Raw genomic sequence first — 21635 nt, forward strand, 5'->3', positions numbered from 1 at the left:
TAACATGTTTTTATCTCCACTGCTGCGGGCAGTATGTCTCTTTATACCAGTTGCAGCAGAGTGCTGTTGCACTCATGTCTTGTTTGCAGGCTTCCCGTAGGCATCTGGTTAAAAGCACTGTGGGAACAGGATGCTGGAGTGTATATATATATATATATATATCCTAGGAACTTAAGAAATTGCTTTATACTGAGACAACCTATTAGTCCACTTAGCTCCATATTGCCAACACTGACTGGCAGTGGCTCTCCAGGATTTCAAACAGGGGTCCCATCTCCCCCAGACCTACCTAGAGACACCAGGCTTTGAATTTGGCACCTTCTGCATGCACAGCAGCACTTCTGCAGTATACTGCCGGTATTCTACTTCACAGGGAATCCAACCATGAACATTTCACTAAAATTCATTTGGAAGTAGTTAAGCTGAGTTAAACCTGTGTAGGAAGACACTTCCAGAAATGCCTGCTTTACAGTTTGCTGGATTCGTTTTAGAAGTGTCATCACCTGCCTTTCTTTCACACAGCAGCAATCTTTTTAAAAGCAGTTGCTGCTGGCAAGATCACAGCACTGGGAAATAAGATGGGAGGAAGTTACCTGATGGGTGGTGTGGCTGATTTCCAATCTGAAAAATAAAAAAAACAAACAAGACGGATTTGCTAAAAGCGCAAATCTAGCAAAGACTCTACCAAAACAACAACAACCCCAAGACAAAACCCTAGTGTGTGCCACCAAGCCTTCTGTCACACAAGCATATCCTGGGCTTTCCATTTCTATGTATGTTTACTCAAAAGTAGGGATGGGGGAGAAATTAGATTCGGTTCACATTTAAAGTGAAATCTATTACATTAGAAACAATATGAGAACCAAACCACAGTCATCCTCTGAAATTCTCACTTATTCGAATTTTGCAATCTCCAACACATGGTACAAAAATGCATACATTAGGGGAATTAGGGAGTGGGTGGCGCTGTGGTCTAAACCACTAAGCCTCTTAGGCTTGCCGATCAGAAGGTCAGTGGTTCGAATCTGCATGACGGGGTGAGCTTCCGTTGCTCTATCCCAGCTTCTGCCAACCTAGCATTTCAAAAGCACACCAATGCAAGTAGATAAATAGGTACTGAGGCGACGGAAAGGTAAACGGCATTTTCGTCAACTCTGGACAAATGCCGGCTCCCTTGGCCTGAAAAGCAAGATGATCACCACACCCCATAGTCACCTTTGACTGGACTTAGCAGTCCAGGGGTCCTTTACCTTTACACTAGTGGAATTCATAGATGCATAAAAATTAATATATTAGTGAAAGTAGCATACGAAAATGTAGCATGTTGGGGCAATCGCTTGCCAAAAGCTTCATGCAAATATATGTTTATTAGAAGAAATGTCTGATAACAGAGTGATCCATTTTCATGGGAATTTTTTTAAAAAGGAAAAATCTGGAAATTGCTTTAGAAATGTGGAGAACTGAATTCAAAATAGGAAAAATGGGAAACCAAGGGAACGAAGATGGACAGAGCCTTCCATCCCTACTCAAAAGTAAGCCCCACTAAATTCAACAGAATGTGATTTCATAAGATTGCAACCTTAAAGGTGACCTACCAACAGGCACATGTAAGAATTAAGTAGGAATTTTAAAAAACTTACCCATGACGACTAAAGATCTTTCTCCACTTGTCTAGATCAGATATTTTGCTGGCTATCTCTTCTAGGTCCATGTTTTCCAAGCTATGTAGATCACTGGATGCCTTCTTGTCCATCTGTTCACGGCACAGAACGATGTGATAGCTTTAAAAACCAGCTCTCCAGCACATGAGAGCAGCTCATCCTTCTTCCACACAAGTGCTGGTATGAACTGTCCTGATCTTGGGGTTTAAATGGCAGGAAGGAAGCTCACTCCCTTTTCTATCTCCACTCTGTACTTAATTGTAAACTCAATACTGTCTCTTAGCAATTAAACTTTCATTAGAGTTGGACAGGGCCTCTGTGTTTTTCTGTCCATTGTATATACAGCATGAATGTTTAATTTAAGACACAGATTTTTATAAAAACAGGCTGCAATTACATATCTATTTCAGGGAAATCAGAATTATTTAATAATTGAAGGCATGGGCCTTGATGCAGTACAGGAAGACTGACAGGTTGCTTTCAAGTCACCGGACGGAATGGTGATGTGTTTTAAGGCTCATGCTTGATCCTGCTGAAGTTGATAGCAGGGTGCCTAGTGGAACAGAATGAGAACGAGATCTTGTTCTTAAATGAAATGGCCAAAGGACAAATACTTTTCATGAAGATCTCCTTTCTGTAAACTCTCATATAACTTTGTAAAGGTAAGGCCGTGTTACGCTCAGTAAGCGAGACACTTAAACTGGAGAAAGGGGCATTTGATCTTTGATGGACACCAGTTTATTGGCAGCTAGTGCTGCTTGTTGACAGCAGTGGGTGACTGGGTGACTATGTCTTCTACATGGTATACACACTAAACTGTGGTCAGCACAGCAGTTTTGGTTTCAGGAATTAGGTTATTATTTCTCATTTATTCTTTAGCTCAGCTTCAGTGTGTTAAGACTGGCTCTGTCTGTGTGGATTGTTGAACACTGCAGGATTCCAGCTGCAGTTTCAGCACACTTAGCACCACAGTTCTCTTTATTGGGGATGGGTGGGAACATGCATGCTTGAATGTGGCACATTTGAAAGGACAAATGGTCCCTCCAGGTGTCAGGAATGAGCCAACTCCTAGTGAAGGTTTGCAGCCAACTGAAGAAAGAGGTCGGGAACAGAGAGGGTTAACTGGCATGCAGGATGAACATTGGCTAGTGCCAACTCCTCCGCCCCTTGGAATGCTGGTTGATAAGGGAATGACTGAGAGTGGGCGGGAACCCAGCCAAAGTTCTTGGGGAGTTCAAATAGGCGCGAACAGAGAAGGAAGCAGTCTGTCAGAACAGGAAGAGATTTGAGCTGATCCAATCCCTCCTAAGTCAGCTAAGGGGAGGGCTGTTAGATTGGAAACAAAACAAGAGATGTAAAGTGCGAAAATTCAATATCTTCTGTAGAAAGCGGAAGAGGTCTTCAGAAGGGTCATCTTGATTGATGATGCCGGAGGCTGTGCTAGTGTCTTCTGGAGCTATCTGTTTGTTTTGACAATAAATCATCCTTTTTAATTAACTACGCTTACTGTGTGATCAAGCCGGGGACTGGACTCCTGACACCATTTTTCCTTTTTATTGTACTTTGTGCTCAATGGGTTGGAAGAGCTATATGAAATCTTGCTTTTGCACCTGCAGAAGCTTGGGGGGCAGATATACTGCTTCGTTTCCAGGCAGTGCATATCCTAAAGCTTCCTGTTGAAAGCCTGTCACTTTTCATACCACAAATGTATACCCTCCAACATCCTGCAGAGGAAAACCAAGACGTTCATTTTGGGGAGCTGTGCTCTCGCATGAGTCATGTGACGAGTCAACGTGCATCTTGCGAGGCCATGCTCTTGCGGAAGCCAGGTGACTCACATGAGAGCACAGCCCCTCCCAAATGGCTGTCTTTTGGTGCCACACTCTCATGAGAGCCAAAACTGGACACCCCGGGATCCCATCAAAAGCCAGGGTGGGTTCTGTAATTCCAGAATGTCCTGCTCAAAGTGGGACAGTTGGAGGGTATGCTAATGTTCTGGGGTGTTTATGTTTCACCTTGGATGCAATGTAGCACAGGAGGGTCCCTCCAGATGGACCTAATGCAGCAACACCAAGGAAGCATCGTGGAACAACTAACAAAGCAGTATGATGTGCAGACAGTCCAGGGTAAACCCACCACTCATGCATTATTATTGCACCAATGACATTTTGCAGAATATATCCACACCAAAAACCAACAGTGTGGAGGGCTCTCGAAACTATATATAAACTGATCTCCAAAATAAGGAGCAGCAAAATATCTCATTTTTTATTTCTAAGATTTTCAGCAAACAGAGGTTTTTGTGTGTGTGTATGTTTACACACATATATTAAAAAGGAGCTAATATATATACACACATAAGGTAAAGGTAAAGGGACCCCTGACCGTCAGGTCCAGTCGCAGACGACTCTGGGGTTGTGTGCTCATCTCGCTCTATAGGCCGAGGGAGCCGGCGTTTGTCCCCAGACAGTTTTTCCAGGTCATGTGGCCAGCATGACTAAGCCGCTTTTGGCGAACCAAAGCAGTGCACGGAAACGCCATTTAACCTTCCCGCTGGAGCAGTACCTATTTACCTATTTGCACTTTGAGGTGTTTTTGAACTGGGACCAAACAAAGGGAGCTCACCCCATCATGGGGATTCGAACCGCCGACCTTCTGATCGGCAAGCCCTAGGCTCTGTGGTTTAGACCACAGCACCACCCACGTCCTTATATGCACACATATATTATATTTAATATTCACACATATATTAAAAAGGAGCTAAAAAGGCCTAGCTAATTTTCTAGACCCTGATACTTTAATTATAATTTTGTAAATATGTTTCTCACTTGGCTCTTTATAAAAAGGGCATCCAAGCAGATGATGCAACACAATCTCCATTTAAGGTGAGCAAGAATGCATCACCATAAAAGAGGAAACACGTCACAAAAAGAGAGAGAGAGCACTGGAAAGAACGGTTGCTTAACTTCTTCCACATCTTGCAATTGTCCTATGGATCTAGTGGACTTACTTGTGGTTTCAGAGCCTGGCTTCAGGAGAAATTATTAATATGGCCTTCGAGACATCCTGCATACAGAGCCACATCTTCAAACAATGCGTATTTAACCTATATAGAATTTGCTGCTGCAAGATGTAGCGACAGCCACCAACTTGGACGCTTTGAAATGAGGATTAGACAAATTCATGGGAGATAAGTGAGGAGAATGCTGTTGTGCTCAGGTCCTGGTTTTGGGCTTCCCCACCCACAGGCTCCTGGTTGGCCTCTTTGAGAACAGGATGCTGGACTAGATGGGCCATTGGCCTGACTGAACAGGGCACTTCTTATATTCTTATGCCACCAGCAAAAGAGAATCAGGGAGGGAAGGCCTTCCTGCCGCCTGATTCTCCCCTGAACTTGCTCCCATCCTTGCATTTGGCCTCATAAGCAGCATCAAGCAACTTCAAAACAAACTAAAGTGCTTTTATTTATTAATTGGCCTGTAATTGCCCTTGAAAGAATAGCTCACAGCATTCTCTGCAGGAACAGCACATTTAAGAACAGTTGCTGCAATGAGCAATGACATAAACTGTTAACTGCTGTGGACTATAATGAGATTTCATGGGAACTGGAGTGATAAAAGAACACTTCTGGGACTTGGGAGTCGAGCGTGACATGCAAAAGAGAGGGGTTTCGATATTTGAGCAAACTGTGAAAGGAGCCCAAAATAGCTTTCTTTGAATTAATTTTAAAGTGGGAATTTGTCATTCACCCAGGTTCTCTGGAAAGCTCTTTCGTGAAATATGGAGCAGTTTTGTGTGACATAACTTCATTTTTTTCCTTATAACTTTACATCGGTGAAGCAGAGGTGACCAGAGGTTATTACTTGATGTGAGTATTTAACATCACAACTACATATAGAGTGAGTGACCAGTTGCAAAGAAGGATAGGTCTCATTTTACTCATCTAGCTGGCGACTGTGAGTACAGGATGCTGGACTAGATGGGCCATTGGCCTGATCCACCAGGCTATTTTTATGTTTTTGTGTTATATAATTATGAAAGGCAGAATAAAGCTACCCTCTCTTCTTTTTCTCACATGGAACACTGAGTTGAATTTTATCTATATCTATAATAATACAACTTAGAGATTTTAATTTGAACTGTGCATCTGAAAAGTTTGGCTACTTTCAGCTCTGTTTAGGAGCCAAGATATCACAGACTTACCCACTGGCTTTCATTTACGGTAAGTATTTACCTGGCAAATACTGCCCCTTTTACTTGCATGATGAAGGGACGTATTGGCTGTGTTCCCACATTTTGGTAAACTGTGGTCTGGATTCAGCCAGAGCAAAGGCTCCTTCTTTCACAGCAGGGCTCTCCCCCCCTCTCTCTGTGGGCCCCCTGTGCCTCCCCGAAATCTGCTCTGGAGGGTGAGCAGAATCCCTGGAACACAGGGAGAAGAGGGGGGGGGGTCGTTCTGTCTGGCAAGCAGAAATGCTTGTGCTGACAGAATGATCAGAAGCGTGCAACATTGAATTCCTCTGCAGGGTTAATGGACTGATCTCAGGTCAGGCCTTCGCAGCTTTCACAGCTTTCCAGATGACTTCAGCACTTTGCTAATGCAACATCTCTCCTTTAGCCACACTTGGGGCAGAGCTACAGCAAGAAGAGCACAGTGGGAGCTTTCCATGGTCCTGATAAAATATGCCATGAACCTGGACATATCTTGGCTATGTCAAGCTACTTTCTTCTGAACCTGACTTTACTTTAGCATGTTGCCTGTTGTGACCATACCTAAATAATTTTGCTATCACATCCCCTGCCAACTCTAAGCCCCAGCAGAATAATATATTCAGTCAGAAGATAGTTATTGTTAGTGGAGTAACCAGAGATTTTTTGTCAGATGTTCTTAATTGGATATAAAATCACTCTGGGTGTGGAAAAGAATGCAGTGGTATGTGTTTAATAATTATGGAGTGGTTTCCCAAACTAAAATGTGGATTGAAGACAGATCTATATTGATTCACAAAAGGGGATTCTGCTAGCTCAGTAGTGTTCTTGGTTCCCACCCACCGTTTCTTCAGCACAGAGTTTAGAGCATAAATTATGTCTCTGTGTAAAACAGAAGTTTGGAAAGGTCTGTTCTTGGTGTGAACAGAAGGTCCTTGTAATTTTTACTTTGGTGGACTACAACTCCCATCACATCCCCATGTCTTGAACCCAAGGCTCGGGGAATAAATTGTGTGTGTGTGTGTGTGTTTCTGTTAAGTAGAGACTGTGAAGGTTAATCTCTTTTGTGCTAGTACCCCCTCTGACTTCTGCCATTGTCTTATGTGACAGATATTTGATCTTGTATGTTGATGTCAATGTTATGTATTCCTATGAACTCTTAAATGCCTTTTCTTTTTTCTGAACAAACAAGAATGTCTTCTGGCACCTTAAAAAGTAACAAATTGTCTAATGGCATATGTGTTGGTGAGAGGGGTGGCCCTGTAGACAGTGAGGTCAGAAGGAAATTAAATGCGTACATTACTGACTGGCAATTATATCATTAACACCAGCTGTTTGCAAGAACACTTCACAACAAGTGCAGGTTGCAAGGTCCTCTGTTCTTCTTTTCTAGGTGCTTCACTGTGATTATTGCTTAATGTGTCGTGCTTAACGACATCACCAGGACCAGCTCCTAGGCCTCAGGTTTGGGCCCTGAAATCGCAGGATCTGGGAGGTGCCTGACTGGCAACCCTAGTCAAAGGAATGCTCAGTAAAGACCAGTTATTATTATCATTTTTAGACTGGTAGATAATATGCCCACTGTTTTGTTATGGTACATAGGCTTAAGTTTCTCAGACAGCCCAATGAACCAAAAACCCAGTACTGATGAACATAGACTCTTATTTAATCATCAAAACTGCAAATAATAATAATAATAATAATAATAATAATAATAATAATAATAATAATAATAATAATAATATCACCACAGGGGGGAGATGTATTTAGCTTTAAGCTATCAATAATAAATTCTATGTCAGTCCTAATTTTCACTATACAATTAAAGCAGTATATTACCACTTTAAACAGTCATGGCTTCCCCAAAGAATCCTGGGAAATGTAGTTAAGAGTGCTGAGAGTTGTTAGGAGACCCCAATTCCCTTCACAGAGCTTTGATTCTCAGATTTCCCTGGTCTGAATGTACTGTAAGTATTACATTCCTCCACACCCTTTCTCATGAATTAGCTTGTCCTATGTCCCACTGGAGTGGTTTCCATACAACAGCTATGCAAACTTCCTGTATTGCTAGGCTTGCTCTCCTTTTTTTATCCCTTTTGTTTTGCTCTTCTTTCTTACCATTTGATTTCATAGAAGGCCCTCAGAATCTCCCGTCTCTGAGCAATTTTCTGTCAGAAGTTGGATTTGTAGCTTCATGGCAGGCCAGAACCAAGGGTGCCTACTAGCTGAGTCTCTGATAGAAAGTTAGCTAGAAAGTCATGTGTAGAATTAGTGCCTTCCCCTCGGTTTCTGTGGAAATGTCAACACTTTCCCCGTCGAGCTCGCACCAAGCTATGCAGTAATAAGTAAACAATTGTTTCAAATAGGTACTATCAATTTACATTTATGCGCCATCTTCCGCCTGAACAAGTTTCAACGGGACTGCCGCTTCAAACTTCACCTCAGATTTTTGTGGTGGAATAATCTTTCGCAGAATACAACCTGTACCTGCTGAAGTGGTCAGTGCTGGCTCCTTCTTTGAGTGCCCAAGAGTGCTTTATTCCTGCTTCAGCTGGTGCACTAACTACAGCCATACCTTGACAGGGATAGTTTGGCCACTGTGGTGCAGGCCTCAGTAACTTTAGACTGGACTATTGCAATGCACTCTATAGGGAACTATAGAGTGCATTGCAATAGTCCAGTCTAAAGTTACTGAGGGAACTAAGGGATGTGGGTGGCGCTGTGGTCTAAACCACAGAGCCTAATGCTTGCCGATCAGAAGGTCGGCAGTTTGAATCCCTGCGACGGGGTGAGCTCCTGTTGCTCGGTCCCAGCTCCTGCCCACCTAGCAGTTCCAAAGCATGTCAAGTGCAAGTAGATAAATAGGTACCGCTCCAGCGGGAAGGTAAACGGCATTTCTGTGCGCTGCTCTGGTTCGCCAGAAGCAGCTTAGTCATGCTGGCCACATGACCCGGAAGCTGTCTGCGGACAAGCGCTGGCTTCCTCGGCCTATAGAGCGAGATGAGCACTGCAACCCCAGAGTCGTCCACGACTGGACCTAACGGTCAGGGGTACCTTTACCTTTACTTACAGGGAACTACCCCTGAGGTTTGCTCATCCTGTTTCACTGTCTGAGGCAAAACAGGAAGGTACTGCCCTGTGTGCACACTGGCCACCCCCAATGAAGCCTCACTTACCAGGGTTGTGGGGCTACGGCTTCCAGGTTTCAGCAAGATCTCACAGGAGCCCCATGAGATCTCACGGAGGCGTCCAGAGGCTCTGCAAGATCTGGTGGTGGTCTCGTGACATTTTGCAGGGCTCTTATAAGGTCTCGCCAGAACCCGGAAGCTGCCACAATAACTTCTCCTCACTTCTCTGGCGGTACTGGAAGGGGAAGGGGAGAAACGACGCCCACAGAGGCCCTCCTTGCATTCTGCTGTCTGAGGCAGCTGCAGTGGGAAGGCAGTTCTCACAACTGCCTCACTGGGGCAAGACCTGCTGAGAAGAGTTGCTGCGATCAGCAGGCCCGAGCCGTTTGGTTTCCTTGAACAATGTGTTAACTTCACCGACACTTGGTGAGTTATTGCCGACTTGCTCCCGACTCCTACCTTGACTTATCTGAAGAAAAGGATGCTATGATATGGGAATATGTGGCTGTGCATATATATTGCTACCTATACACATACTGGGAGCAGTGCCAATTGCAGGAAACAGAAGAAACAGAAGAGGCGGTAATGCTTCTGAACAGTGCTTTTTTCTATTTAAAAAAATATTTAGGGGCACTCTCATTTTCCTACTCATATTGAAATACTGCCCCTCAATGAGGCTAAACTTAGATTCACAAAATGTTTAGGGGTATGTGTACCCCTGAGTACCCCCCACCCCAGAAAAAAACACACTGCTTCTGAATACCAGTTGCTTGGAACTGTGTGGAGTCAGGGCAGGAGTGCTCTTGCGCTCAGGTCCTGAATGTGGGTTTCTAATAAGTATCTGGCTAGCCACTGCAAGAAGAGAATGCTAGACTAGAAGGACCATTAGCTTGATCCAGCAGACTATTCTTATGTTTGTTCTTATGTTTATTTTCTCATGACACTATGGCAAGAATTTTTTGTTACTCAGAAATACCAAATGTAGCAATAAAGTACTGAATAAACCAGTCATTCTCACCCTTTTGCCTCCTAAATGCTTTGGACTACAACTCTTATCATTCTCATCATGACCCTGCTGGCTGGGGCTGATGGGAGCTGTAGTTTAAAACAGCTGCAGAGCAGCAGGCTACGGAAGGCTGGGGTAAGTTATAAGAAATTCCCGCACAGATTAGTTTTCTTCTCTTCGTGGCATGTCGTCCCCCCCTCCCAACAATCACTTGAAAGTGCTATGGAAGAACGAGGGGAAGAATGTATTTATTGTCTGAAGTACCACTTTGCACACCAGGAGGATCAAACCTCTATTTCTAAAACTGAAGCTTATAAAAGTGAAAAACAAAATAAAAGCATTACAAAACGAGAACAAAAATGCCACAATGTTAGATTAGGTCTTAGGTGCTATGTTTGGAATCAGCTCTTCAAATACTTGAATACACACTGAGCAGCATCTTTGGTAAAGTTTGAAAACCAGGAATTTGCATCTAAATCTACTCCATATAAGTAAGAAATATAGGCTGGCACCCAACCTTTCCACTCTGTGAATGGAAGCTGCTTCCATTCGTGGAACATGAGCTGAGCTCATAGAAGGGGTCCTCCTGTGAATAAAACTCTTTTTCTGTGAATAAAATTTAATTTGGTTGCTGCCAGTACAGTTTCTTTTAAAGTTAGTGCCGTTTCATGACGGAGCCCTTATTCCGATTTTCTAGGGGAGAAGTCAACTTCTTATTCTTGTCCTGATACACAGATTTTCCAAGAGTAATACTTCTAGAACATCATCTTCTTTGCATGATTGCGTGAGGAAAGCACATGCTGTCCTCTTCTGCTGAAATGGCTGCCTAAGATTCCACCTAAACATTAGGAAGAACTTCCTGACAGTGAGAGCTGTTCAGCAGTGGAATTTGCTACCAAGGAGTGTGGTGGAGTCTCCTTCTTTGGAGGTCTTTAAGCAGAGGCTTGACAGCTATCTGTCAGGAATGCTTTGATGGTGTTTCCTGCTTGGCAGGGGGTTGGACTGGATGGTCCTTGTGGTCTCTTCCAACTCTATGATTCTATGATTCTAAGTTTAGAGTTTTTGCTTTTATCACACTAATTCAGCAACATTGCATTCCTCTAGGGTTCTAGACCTTGGAGGAAAACAACGGGATAGTTTGGACATACTGTAATGCCAAACAATGGTTTGCCGTGATGTCTAAACAAACGCCATTGGGCAAACCATTGTTTGTGAGTGGCCAGCAAACTAGGATCTGATAACATGGTCTGCAAGCCATGGTTTAGCGATAGATGGCTTGCACATCTCAGTTTGTGCAAACCAGTTTGCATTGCATCCGAACCAACAAATCATGGTTTAAGATGACGCTCAACCTTTGAAGCTGTTTGGGAAAGCACCCAGGGATTCTCAGGAAAGGTGAGAGAAAAGGAATCCTACACAAGTTATCTCTATATCTGGAGCACACACCTTCATTAGGAATCTAAACTACAGTTATCACAAACCATGGTTAGACATTACATCTAAACCAACTCAATACCTTCCTACCTTCAAACACCTACTGCAAGCCACACGACTCTTACTGATATTATTTAATTCCTTTGTTGTGCTGGTATATCTCTGTAAATGTCTCTGGCTCACAATGTACAAATACATGTTTTGTTTTTAAAAAACATCCTTTAAACCTATTTACATTTGGTGTCTTGGGGGGAAAAGGTCATGATGAACCATTTTCATTAAACATGGTTCAAAACTTGTCTAGTACATTAGATCGACTGCTCCATTTGCTGTCTCTGAATCTTTCGACTTAGAAAAAGGAAACTCAAATCCAGCAAGGCGTATTAGCAAAATGTTCAGAATGTGTACCAAGGAGCACACCAGAATGATCCAGAACGAATTTGCAAATTGCTCACTGTGAGTTTTAAAAATAAAGCTCCCTTCTTTATAATTAGCTATTTTCTCTGAGAGGTGGTGGATTTTCACTTCTGATGAAAAGAGTATCATGATGAGGCAGCCACAAGAAACTGAAAAAGAAGAAAATCCAAAATTAGCATTTTAACAGTTTTCTAACAGACCTTTGCACAACGGGGTAGTACTTCTGTTTTCTTTGCATTTCAGTAGTTACAAAGCAGCACCCCACTTTGCATATCTCTTCTGTGGGGTGCACCATGGTTTACTCCAATAACTAATATGGTAAAAAAAGGTAAAGGTACCCCTGACCATTAGGTCCAGTTGCAGACGACTCTGGGGTTGCACACTCATCTCGCTCTATAGGCTGAGGGAACTGGCGTTTGTCTGCAGACAGCTTCCGGGTCATGTGGCCAGCATGACTAAGCCGCTTCTGGTGAACCAGAGCTGCGCACGGAAACGCCATTTACCTTCCCGCTGGAGTGGTACCTATTTATCTACTTGCACTTGACGTGCTTTCGAAATGCTAGGTGGGCAGGAGCTGGGACCGAACAATGGGAGCTCACCCTGTCATGGGGATTCGAACTGCCAACCTTCTGATCGGCAAGCCTAAGGCTCTGTGGTTTAGACCACAGCACCACCCGCTAATACCTAATACCTAATGTGGTAGGTAGGGACGCGGGTGGCGCTGTGGGTTAAACCGTTGTTCGGTCCCAGCTCCCGTTGTTTGGTCCCAGCTCCTGCCCACCTAGCAGTTCAAAAGCACGACAAAAAAGTGCAAGTAGATAAATAGGTACCGCTCTGGCGGGAAGGTAAACGCCGTTTCAGTGCGCTGCTCTGGTTCGTAACATAAGATGAGCGCCGCAACCCCAGAGTCGGACATGACTGGACCTAATGGTCAGGGGTCCCTTTACCTTTACCACAATGTGGTAGGTAACCAGATTGCCTCAAACGGGAGTGCAATGATAAGAAATCAAATCAAAATGATGGGAGGGAATTTCCCTAGTTGTGTGTACATTTCAGTGTTAAGAGGTGAAAACAGTCAAAATGCAAGGCAGGGGCAGGGAATCTCCAGACTGTGGGCCAATGTAAACCCAGCACGTGTCCCAATTTGACCCATGAGGATGTTCTACCAAACCACACCCACCTGCCCCGCCCCACACCTGACACCATAGGTGATATCAAATGTGAGGCACATAGAGGCATGGCTGGATCAGCTGCACAACTGGGTTTGTCATGGGCAATGCAATTGAGCAGATGATCCCTGCAGAGAGTAGCTTTGCCAACCCTCTGCTGAGCATATGCTGGCAAAGCCCCTTGCATTATGGTTCCCAATCACCCAGCAGCCAGCTGGCGGTTGGGCACTTGGGAAGCACTGTGCAAGGGGCTTTGACAGGTGCCAATCATCTGGTGTTGTGGTGCCAGATGATTGACAGGTGGGTTGTCCCACCCATCAGTCAAAGCTGGCCCACAAGAGCCCACAAAATGTCATGGATACTTTGCTTAACCACTCTTTCATCCCAGGCTCTGACAAACATAACCATGGCATTACATTTGGAAAACTTACATGAGATGAAGCTCCACAGGTACAGCCCTAGTGGACCATGCAGTGTTTCATAGGGTTTGCCAAATGCGTTGTACATGAAGAACCCAGTCTCAATCAGGGCAAACACTAACAACGCCAAAGAGAAGAGGATAACACTCACATGGATACTCGCAGGGATAACTTTGAACAAATCTGGAAAAACTAAACACACACACACAAAAGAACAAGAGAGAATGGAATTACTGCAGAAATCAGGCAAAGCTGTCGACCCTGATGCCACGAAACATGGTTATCATTGGGAGTTGGAAGAAACTGGTGAGGTGAGAAGAACTGTGCAAAAACACTTAACAAAGAAACAATAGCAGGACCCAATGTCTACGTAAGAATTTTTCTGAGAAGTAAAAGTATCAGAATGGTCCTTGCAAGTTAGGTTTACGGTGATATTCTGGAAGGCAGGGTAGTTAAATAAGGGCTCATAAAACATCCAGTTTCAATATTGGGTGAAGACCGAGAAATTCTTTCCTGTGTTTAGGAATAGACTTGAATAGGTGTGGTAACAGGACGAGTGCAACAAGCAAGTTTGACTAAGGCAAAGCAGAAGGGCTTGGATGGCCAAGGATTGGCCTTCCAGGGTCAGCTGACACACACCTGATCAAAATGTAGGAAATGTGCCCTTTCTAGGAAGCTAAAGGTGGGGCATGTTTCATATGAATCGTTTGTGTGGTGGTGGTTTATACTTCCCCGCCCCCAAAGTGTGTCTGTTTTGGCACAGCCCCGTTAAATATGGTAACCTATTATATACACGAATATTTTAAGTATTCAGAGTGGATTGTGAACTAGGCTTGCTACCACAGGGCGATTTTCAAATATTTCTGCACAGTTTAGTGACAGCAGATATTTCAAAACGAATCACTGAATGCAGGGTAAATGCTCCCACTCCATGGGGGTATGATTAAGCCAGTGCTAATACTCCTTTGAACTGCCTTGCTGTGGTTAGAACATGCTGAGAAAAAGCTCTGTAGGCACTTCAAATAAATTTTATCTACCATGTAAAATGTAAATTGCTAGCAAGTGGGTTTGTGGCAGGCAATGCAGTAGGGATATCAGAGCCATCCAACATTGCTTGATTCAATCCAATCCAATTCGTTGATTATTTGTAATAGGGCCATTGCTTCCTTCTTGCTCAGTGGCTGCATTTAACCAATGGGAAATTGAAAGACTATGTATATTAAATACAAACATAAGAAAAATATTTCAAAAAAGAGACTCTCATGTTGTATTGTTTTTTAATTCCTTGAGACAGGTGGTGGTTCTAGCAGACAGTAGAAAAGCACAGATAAATTCAATTTTTGTTTTTTGTTTTGTAGGTTTTAATATTTGTAAAATAAGAGACGTTGATGGTGGGGCTATGACGATGACAGCAAAGTTCATTAAAATAAGCTTGTAAAAAAAAATGTCGCTGGGCCAAGTTCAAAGTGTTAGTATAAAGGCTTAAATGGCTTAGACCCAGGTATTTGAAGGGGCATCTCAGGTATAATCCTATATAAGGTCAGCTGCAGTAGATTATGAGATCTGTCAGTGGGACTTCTAAGCAATAACACCTCATTGGTTATGGAACACCCTCCCCTCTGAGGATTGGCTGGGAACAACTTTGATTATTTTTTGGCCCCAGCTAAAAGCTTTCCTTTTCCACCAGGCCTAGACAAATTAAATTAAAACAAACAAATAAATAAAATTCTGAATGGGCCATTATGTACCTTGGCTGATATACTTTAGAGTTGGAGATAGTTGTAATTTAAAATATAGGATTATATCCAACCCTGCTGTTCCACTAGTGCAACAGAATTGAGCGATGGAACTTTGCCCTCCTCGCTGCTCCCGGCTGCAGCCCCACATACACCTTCAAAAGTGAAGGACCCTCCGAAGCAGATTTTGGGGTTGCACGAGGAGAGGAGAGGATGGCGAAATGTTGCATGGGCATGACTGCCTTCATCCAGTACTGGATATGACTCTTAATGTATTGTTGTTTTTACTGTGCATTGAATTTTGCATTGTTGTGCCCTGCTGCAAGTTCATTGGCTCCCAGTACCTTTCTGGGAACAATTCAAAGTGTTGGTGCTGACCTTTAAAGCCCTAAATGGCCTTGGTCCTGTATAACTGAAGGAGCGTCTCCAACCCCTATCATTCAGCCCGGTCACTGAGGTTCAGTGCCGAGGGCCTTCTGGCGGTTCCCTCACTGCAAAAAGTGAAGTTATAGGGAACCAGGCAAAGGGCCTTCTTGGTAGTGGTGCCTGCCCTGTGGAATGCCCTCTCACCAGATGTCAGAGAAATAAACAACTATCTGACTTTTAGAAGAAATCTGAAGGTAGGCCTGTTTAGGGAAGCTTTTAATATTTGATGAATTATTGTATTTTAATATTTTGCTGGAAGCTGTCCAGATTGGCTGGGGAAACCTAGCCAAATGGGTGGGGTATAAATATTATGATTATTATTATTATTATTGTACGATGAGAGGTGGGATGTAAACCTGCCGACAAACAAACAATTTGAGAAAGGACACCATTGCCTTACATAGTTTGTTTGCCCTGTTCGTCACTAGTACGTGGTTGCAACGTGGCTTATTTCTGAGTAGGATTTCATGATAAGGTTGCAGTCCTAAACACACCTACTAGGAAGTAAGCATCATAAAACACAATGGTGCTCACTTGTGAGTAAGCACATGCAAGAGCACATTGTGCAAAAATGTGAACTGTTTACACAGCTTGCAAATTTCATTTCCCCTTGATGCACAGATCTGGTTTCATATATATCAGAAGCAGCTTTTATCATGCTTATTGCCATGCCACACACAACACTGGGTTGTCCAGGCTGTTTCCCTCAGTAGCGACATTCAGAACTTTTTACATATCATTAAAATTTTATAGGTGACTACCAGATAAAATTAATCCAGCAGCAATGTTGCCCTGGAAGAGAAGACAGACCTTCATTATAAGCATTGAATCTGCATGCCAGTGGCCTTTAGAAAATGAACCGCTGACCCAGAAACAGACAAGAGCCAGAGTAAATGAAGCAGAAGGCTTTCCTGAGCCTGAATGGGTTTTACAGGCAGAGCAAATTCATTTTACAATTAAAAGAGATATAGCGGCCAACAGGGAGAGCATTTAATGGGCGCAAACGCAGGACTAAAACAAGGCAGATGATTTAATCCTTTCTTCTCAGCCTTGCCATGCTGTGCTTCAATGCATTAAAATGCAAACACATCTACTGTAAATGGTAACATTTCCTAAGACATTTATAGCCATTTAGAGAGAGAGTTTCCTTGAGGATTGCAGCGAAGGCAGAGAACAACAGCCAATGTTTCCTAGTAATTACACAGCAGACTGAATCTTGTATTGGAAGCAGCTGCCTTTAAGCTACTGGACATTATATAACATTAATAAATTCCATCTAGGTGTATGTTCACCCAGTTAAAAAAAAAAAAGTTCATTCAAAGTAAATATGACTGCTATTTCAGACTGCCATTATTTTTCTCTGTCCCTGGATTAATCACCGAGCTCTGCTCTGGTGCCAAATAGATAACTGCAAACTCCTTTTTCCATCATAAAAGGCAGATGACACAAGTACTGTACAATTGACACGGGGTGAGTGGGCAGAATTGAGTCGTGCTTCTGACTTGCCAGTGATTTCTGTGTGTTGATCAAGTCATCTTCATGTGTGGAACTTGAATGTATCTGCTCTCTGTGCAGGTAAACTGATCAATATGTAGAGCGTTTGAGTGGACCAGTGGGAATGACCCCATACCCGCCCTCCTTTTTGCTTTGATTGTGGGTGGATATGTTATCTAAACAAGGCTGGAAACAATTGCCTGGGGAGCTCTATTCGCATTACTCTTGTGGTGTGCCAGGAAGTAGACTGATGCAACCCAGCTTTCTCATGGTTTTTCACTTGGCATTCATCACATATGTTCCCAGGTGGGAACATGCATGAAGTGGGGACATGCAGGACAGGGCGGGACAGTTATGGCATGCCAACTGCACCAGATCCACTTACCTCCCTTTGCAAAACCCTCACATGGAATGGATATTTCATAGCATTTGGGGGTGGGGGTGGGAATAAGGATATGTTCCAACAATATATTTTCACTGAAGAATAGCTTCCACATTGTTCAAATGTTCAAGCTCTCGACTGCCATCTGTTTAGATTGTGGGTTGATTTTTTCCCTGTGACTTAGGTGTTAGGAGGAATTCAGAAGCTTTTCCTTCGAAACTGCATTACCTGCACCTGATAAACTGTGTTCTAACTTAACTGTGGTTAGTGGAATCGAGCCAGCTTCAAGCTATGTTTTTTGATGCCAACTTCTTACCATTAACTATTAAGATTAGGCACAATACTGTATAGGGTTCAGACGATATGCCAACATGTGATTAATTTGGAATGGAAGCGAAGCTTCTGAGCAACTTGCAATCATGCCAGAGGAAGGGGGGGGTACATGAGGAGTCCAAGCCTCCATACAGCCTGTTCTCATAATACTATGATTTAGTATTATGTCCATATTGGCTCATAGTCATAGTGCACTAACTCATGGGAATGGACTATGTATTAAGCATTCTTACAGCTCCGCCATCTTAATAAACAAAGTTTGGTTAGTGCTTCCTACATTCTTTAACAAAATAGAAAGTTCTTTCCAGTAGCACCTTAGAGACCAACTGAGTTTGTTCTTGGTATGAGCTTTCGTGTGCATGCACACTTCTTCAGATACACTGCAAACTCAGTTGGTCTCTAAGGTGCTACTGGAAAGAACTTTCTATTTTGTTTCGACTATGGCAGACCAACACGGCTACCCACCTGTAACTACATTCTTTAGCAAGTCATTCTGAGAATTCATACTCATGCTGCTACAGGATGACAGGAGCAGGGAGCAACGATAAGCAGGATTTTCAGAGAGGTCTCAGGAACTGCTAAAGCCTACTATAGAATGCAATTAGGTGAAGCAATTCTCAATAATATCCAAAATGAATTTGGTCTACTTCCTCTGCACAGTCAATCATTTTCATGTCTGCAGTTCAGGACATGCACCAGAAATGACTCACACAAGCCACTATGTCTCTCTGCAGATTACTTGCAAATTGTTTCTGGTAAGAAAATAAATGTTAGGTGGCATATTATGAACTCTTCTCCAGATAACCATTATTTCTTTTTAATATAGTGCTCTGCATAAATCAAGTGCATGACTGACCATTTTAACATTATTTACTCCTGGAAGGTAAACAGATGAACTGCAAAACTCTCATCCTATGCAACTCTGCAGTTGCCAATCCTGGATGATAATGATTAGTTGAGCAAGTGAGGTTGTATTCCTATGCACATTTACTTAGAAGTAAGCTCATTGGATCTTGACTGGACTTGCTTCTGAGTACACCTGTATAAGATTGGACTCTGGCATTTAGATGATGTATAAGTCCCAGTAGACTCAATTGACTTACTTTTGAGTAAACATGCAGAGGATTGGACTGTTGATTTCTCACAGTCTGCATATCCAAAACACAAGCAAGTATTTACAATAGTTCTCTTTCTTTCCCAATCATTTCATTAATATTAAAATAACAATATTAAAATGACAATAATTCAATAAGAATTAATAAAATAACAACAATAATTAAAAGAGACACCAAAGCACAGTATTGGAAAAGAGTTTGAAAAATCAAGGCTGTGATGCCATGCAAGCTTTCTTGAAAGGAAATCCTGCAGAACTCTGTGGGCCTTACTCCCAAGTAGACATGCACAGGATCTGACTGTTCTTTCAACTAGCAAGCTATTATAACAGTAAATACATGTTGACAGAAGAAGCACATGATGTATATTTTGGCGACATAATTTCACATCTCCCACTAGCGCATCTTTTGGAAGAAACAGGAGAATTTTCAGGTACGTATCCGTCAGACCATGATAGCATGCACTAAAGCATTAAATAATTCAGATGTCATTGTTACTTACATGAAAACCGAAAAGGTCTCCCTCCGAGCCCGCATTGTCTAACCCTCTCCCCATAGAAAAGTCCATACTGAATTTCACCAATAAACTTCTCTAATTCTTGGCCGGTAGCATTGACAAGCAGCGCTCCAGTTTTGCAGAGTATTCTTCCTCTGAGCCACAGCTGAGTTCCTATGGCTGCTGCAATACTGAGAGCACAAGCAAAACTTAGCACGCCAGCAACGCAGAATAACACTTTCTTCTGTTGGGCTGGCATATATAATCCTGGATGGCATACAAACAACCTGGAAAATGCAGCCTCAGATAAAACCTTTAGCAAAGTGTGTTTTGCACCATCTCCTCTCTGTGTCACTTGAGAACAAAGGTTTAAGATAACAGATGGAACCCTCAGTGTAATTTGATGAATGCCTTCCTTTTTTTTTTTTTAAACAGCCCTTTGTCTGATTGGGTGAGCTGAAAATTCCAGAAGCAGACATGGCTCTCCAGTTAAGTTAGCAACTTTGCAAAGAAGTTGTGCAAGGTTTCATTTGGGAGATATCAGTGCAGATATAGATTACCTACCTACCTACCTACCTACCTACCTACCTACCTACCTACCTACCTACCATATCTATCTATCTATCTATCTATCTATCTATCTATCTATCTATCTATCTATCTATCTATATCGTATGTTATTCTATATATGGTAACTCAGGAAATCTATAGCTGCAAAAGCCCCCCCCCCCAAACCACCTTAACCAGTGTGCACACGTCATTGTTTTTATTCTTAAAATGTGGCTGACATGTAGCTGGTGTATTTAGACAGGGCAGATGAGACAATTACTATACTGCTAAACGGCATTTCCGTTCGCTGCTCTGGTTTCGCCAGAATCGGCTTAGTCATGCTGGCCACATGACCCGGAAAAACTGTCTGCGGACAAACGCTGGCTCCCTCAGCCAGTAAAGCGAGATGAGCGCCGCAACCCCAGAGTCGTTCGTGACTGGACTTAACTGTCAGGGGTCCCTTTACCTTTACTTGCCACAAAGCACTTAAATCATTCTGATCGGTGTTTGGCTTCCAAATACTGCACTTTGGTTCTGTTGAAGTCCATGTAAATTCAGGTATTCCAGTTTAGCTGCTATGTGAATTTGGCTGTTATGTTGTTGTTGTTGTTGTTGTTTTAAAGCACATGGCTTCATTAAATATGTTCAGATGTTGGCTGTGGTTAGAAAGTTGATTTAAGCGGGCTGAAAATGGCTTAGTTCACAGTTTGTGTGTTTTCTAGATCCAGCCCATAGTTATATCATTGTAAGTATCTTGTTACAACTGAGAATGGGGTATGCTGATTAGGATATTATACTAAGACTGGGGAGATCCAGGTTCAAATTTCCACCATAAGTAAGCCTCTCTCTTTCTCTCAGCCTAACCTGCCTTGCAGGGCTGTTGTGAGGATCAAATGGGCTGGGGGCAGGAGAGAACTCTGTGTGCTGTCATGTGCTCCATGGAGGAAAGATGGGATATAGGTTTGATTTTTTTTTTTAAGTGCTACAGGGTTTTTGCAACAGGGGCACACACCTGTTTAATGCATGCATGTTCCAAATCAAATTAATTTCCCAACAGCATATTTCTTAGTTACATGTTGCTAATGCTACACCAAGGACATGAATGCTTAAGTGCACCATCATCTATGCTAGCACAATGTGAAGAAGTGTTATATTATTGCAGCATCTTAGCAAGCTTGTATCAGCCTCCCTGAAAGGCTACTGTATATTGTAAGCATGAGAGGTGGTTGATCATGGCAGGGCCAAGGAACCTCAGCCTGCTACACTACATATAAACCTGGCATCAATTAATTAAAAATCATTATTTTAAATTTAATTGAAATCAAATTAAATTAACCTTTTAATTAAATAGTGCAAATGCATCACTAACTCATTCTTGAAGCAGAACTATTTCTGCCAATGGGCAAAGAATTATCCCTCTGGTGTATTCTTCTCTTATGTTTTATGCTGAAAATAAAACCTTGCACCACGGCTTGCACTTGCAGGGTATATCCAAAAGGTGGCACACTACTGTGCCTTAAGAAGACATTGAAATGGATTTATGCCAAGCAAGGTATCACTACAGCCAGGTACCACTACAGAACAATTTTCAGCATTCCAAGCAGGACAAAACAGTTCTGAAGCTTAAAATATACTTCCATACAATAGGTGCAGATAAGGTCATA

General features: G+C 42.7%; 1 protein-coding gene across 1 annotated transcript; it reads right to left on the reverse strand.

Annotated features, from left to right (window-relative positions):
• Nucleotides 1-11642: 11642 nt before the first annotated feature.
• CLRN1 (clarin 1) lies at nt 11643-19806 on the reverse strand. Its single transcript, XM_033148133.1, has 3 exons — nt 19429-19806; nt 13456-13635; nt 11643-12004 (listed from the first exon to the last, which is right to left on the reverse strand). Exons 1-3 carry the CDS (start codon nt 19679-19681, stop codon nt 11739-11741), a joined length of 699 nt encoding a protein of 232 aa, XP_033004024.1. The 5' UTR covers nt 19682-19806; the 3' UTR covers nt 11643-11738.
• Nucleotides 19807-21635: the final 1829 nt, after the last annotated feature.

This window comes from Lacerta agilis, chromosome 5 (genome assembly GCF_009819535.1).
Source record: "Lacerta agilis isolate rLacAgi1 chromosome 5, rLacAgi1.pri, whole genome shotgun sequence".
Lineage (NCBI taxonomy): Eukaryota > Metazoa > Chordata > Lepidosauria > Squamata > Lacertidae > Lacerta > Lacerta agilis.

Excerpts from the sequence above, each read along its gene's own strand:
- CLRN1 (XM_033148133.1), bottom strand. The coding sequence starts at position 19,681 with ATGCCAGCCCAACAGAAGAAAGTGTTATTCTGCGTTGCTGGCGTGCTA. Across the intron at positions 13,636-19,428 it reads GAGACCTTTTCGGTTTTCAT|TTTTTCCAGATTTGTTCAAA; the intron begins GTAAGTAACAAT and ends GTGTGTGTTTAG. Across the intron at positions 12,005-13,455 it reads CCTGTGGAGCTTCATCTCAT|TTTCTTGTGGCTGCCTCATC; the intron begins GTAAGTTTTCCA and ends CTTCTTTTTCAG.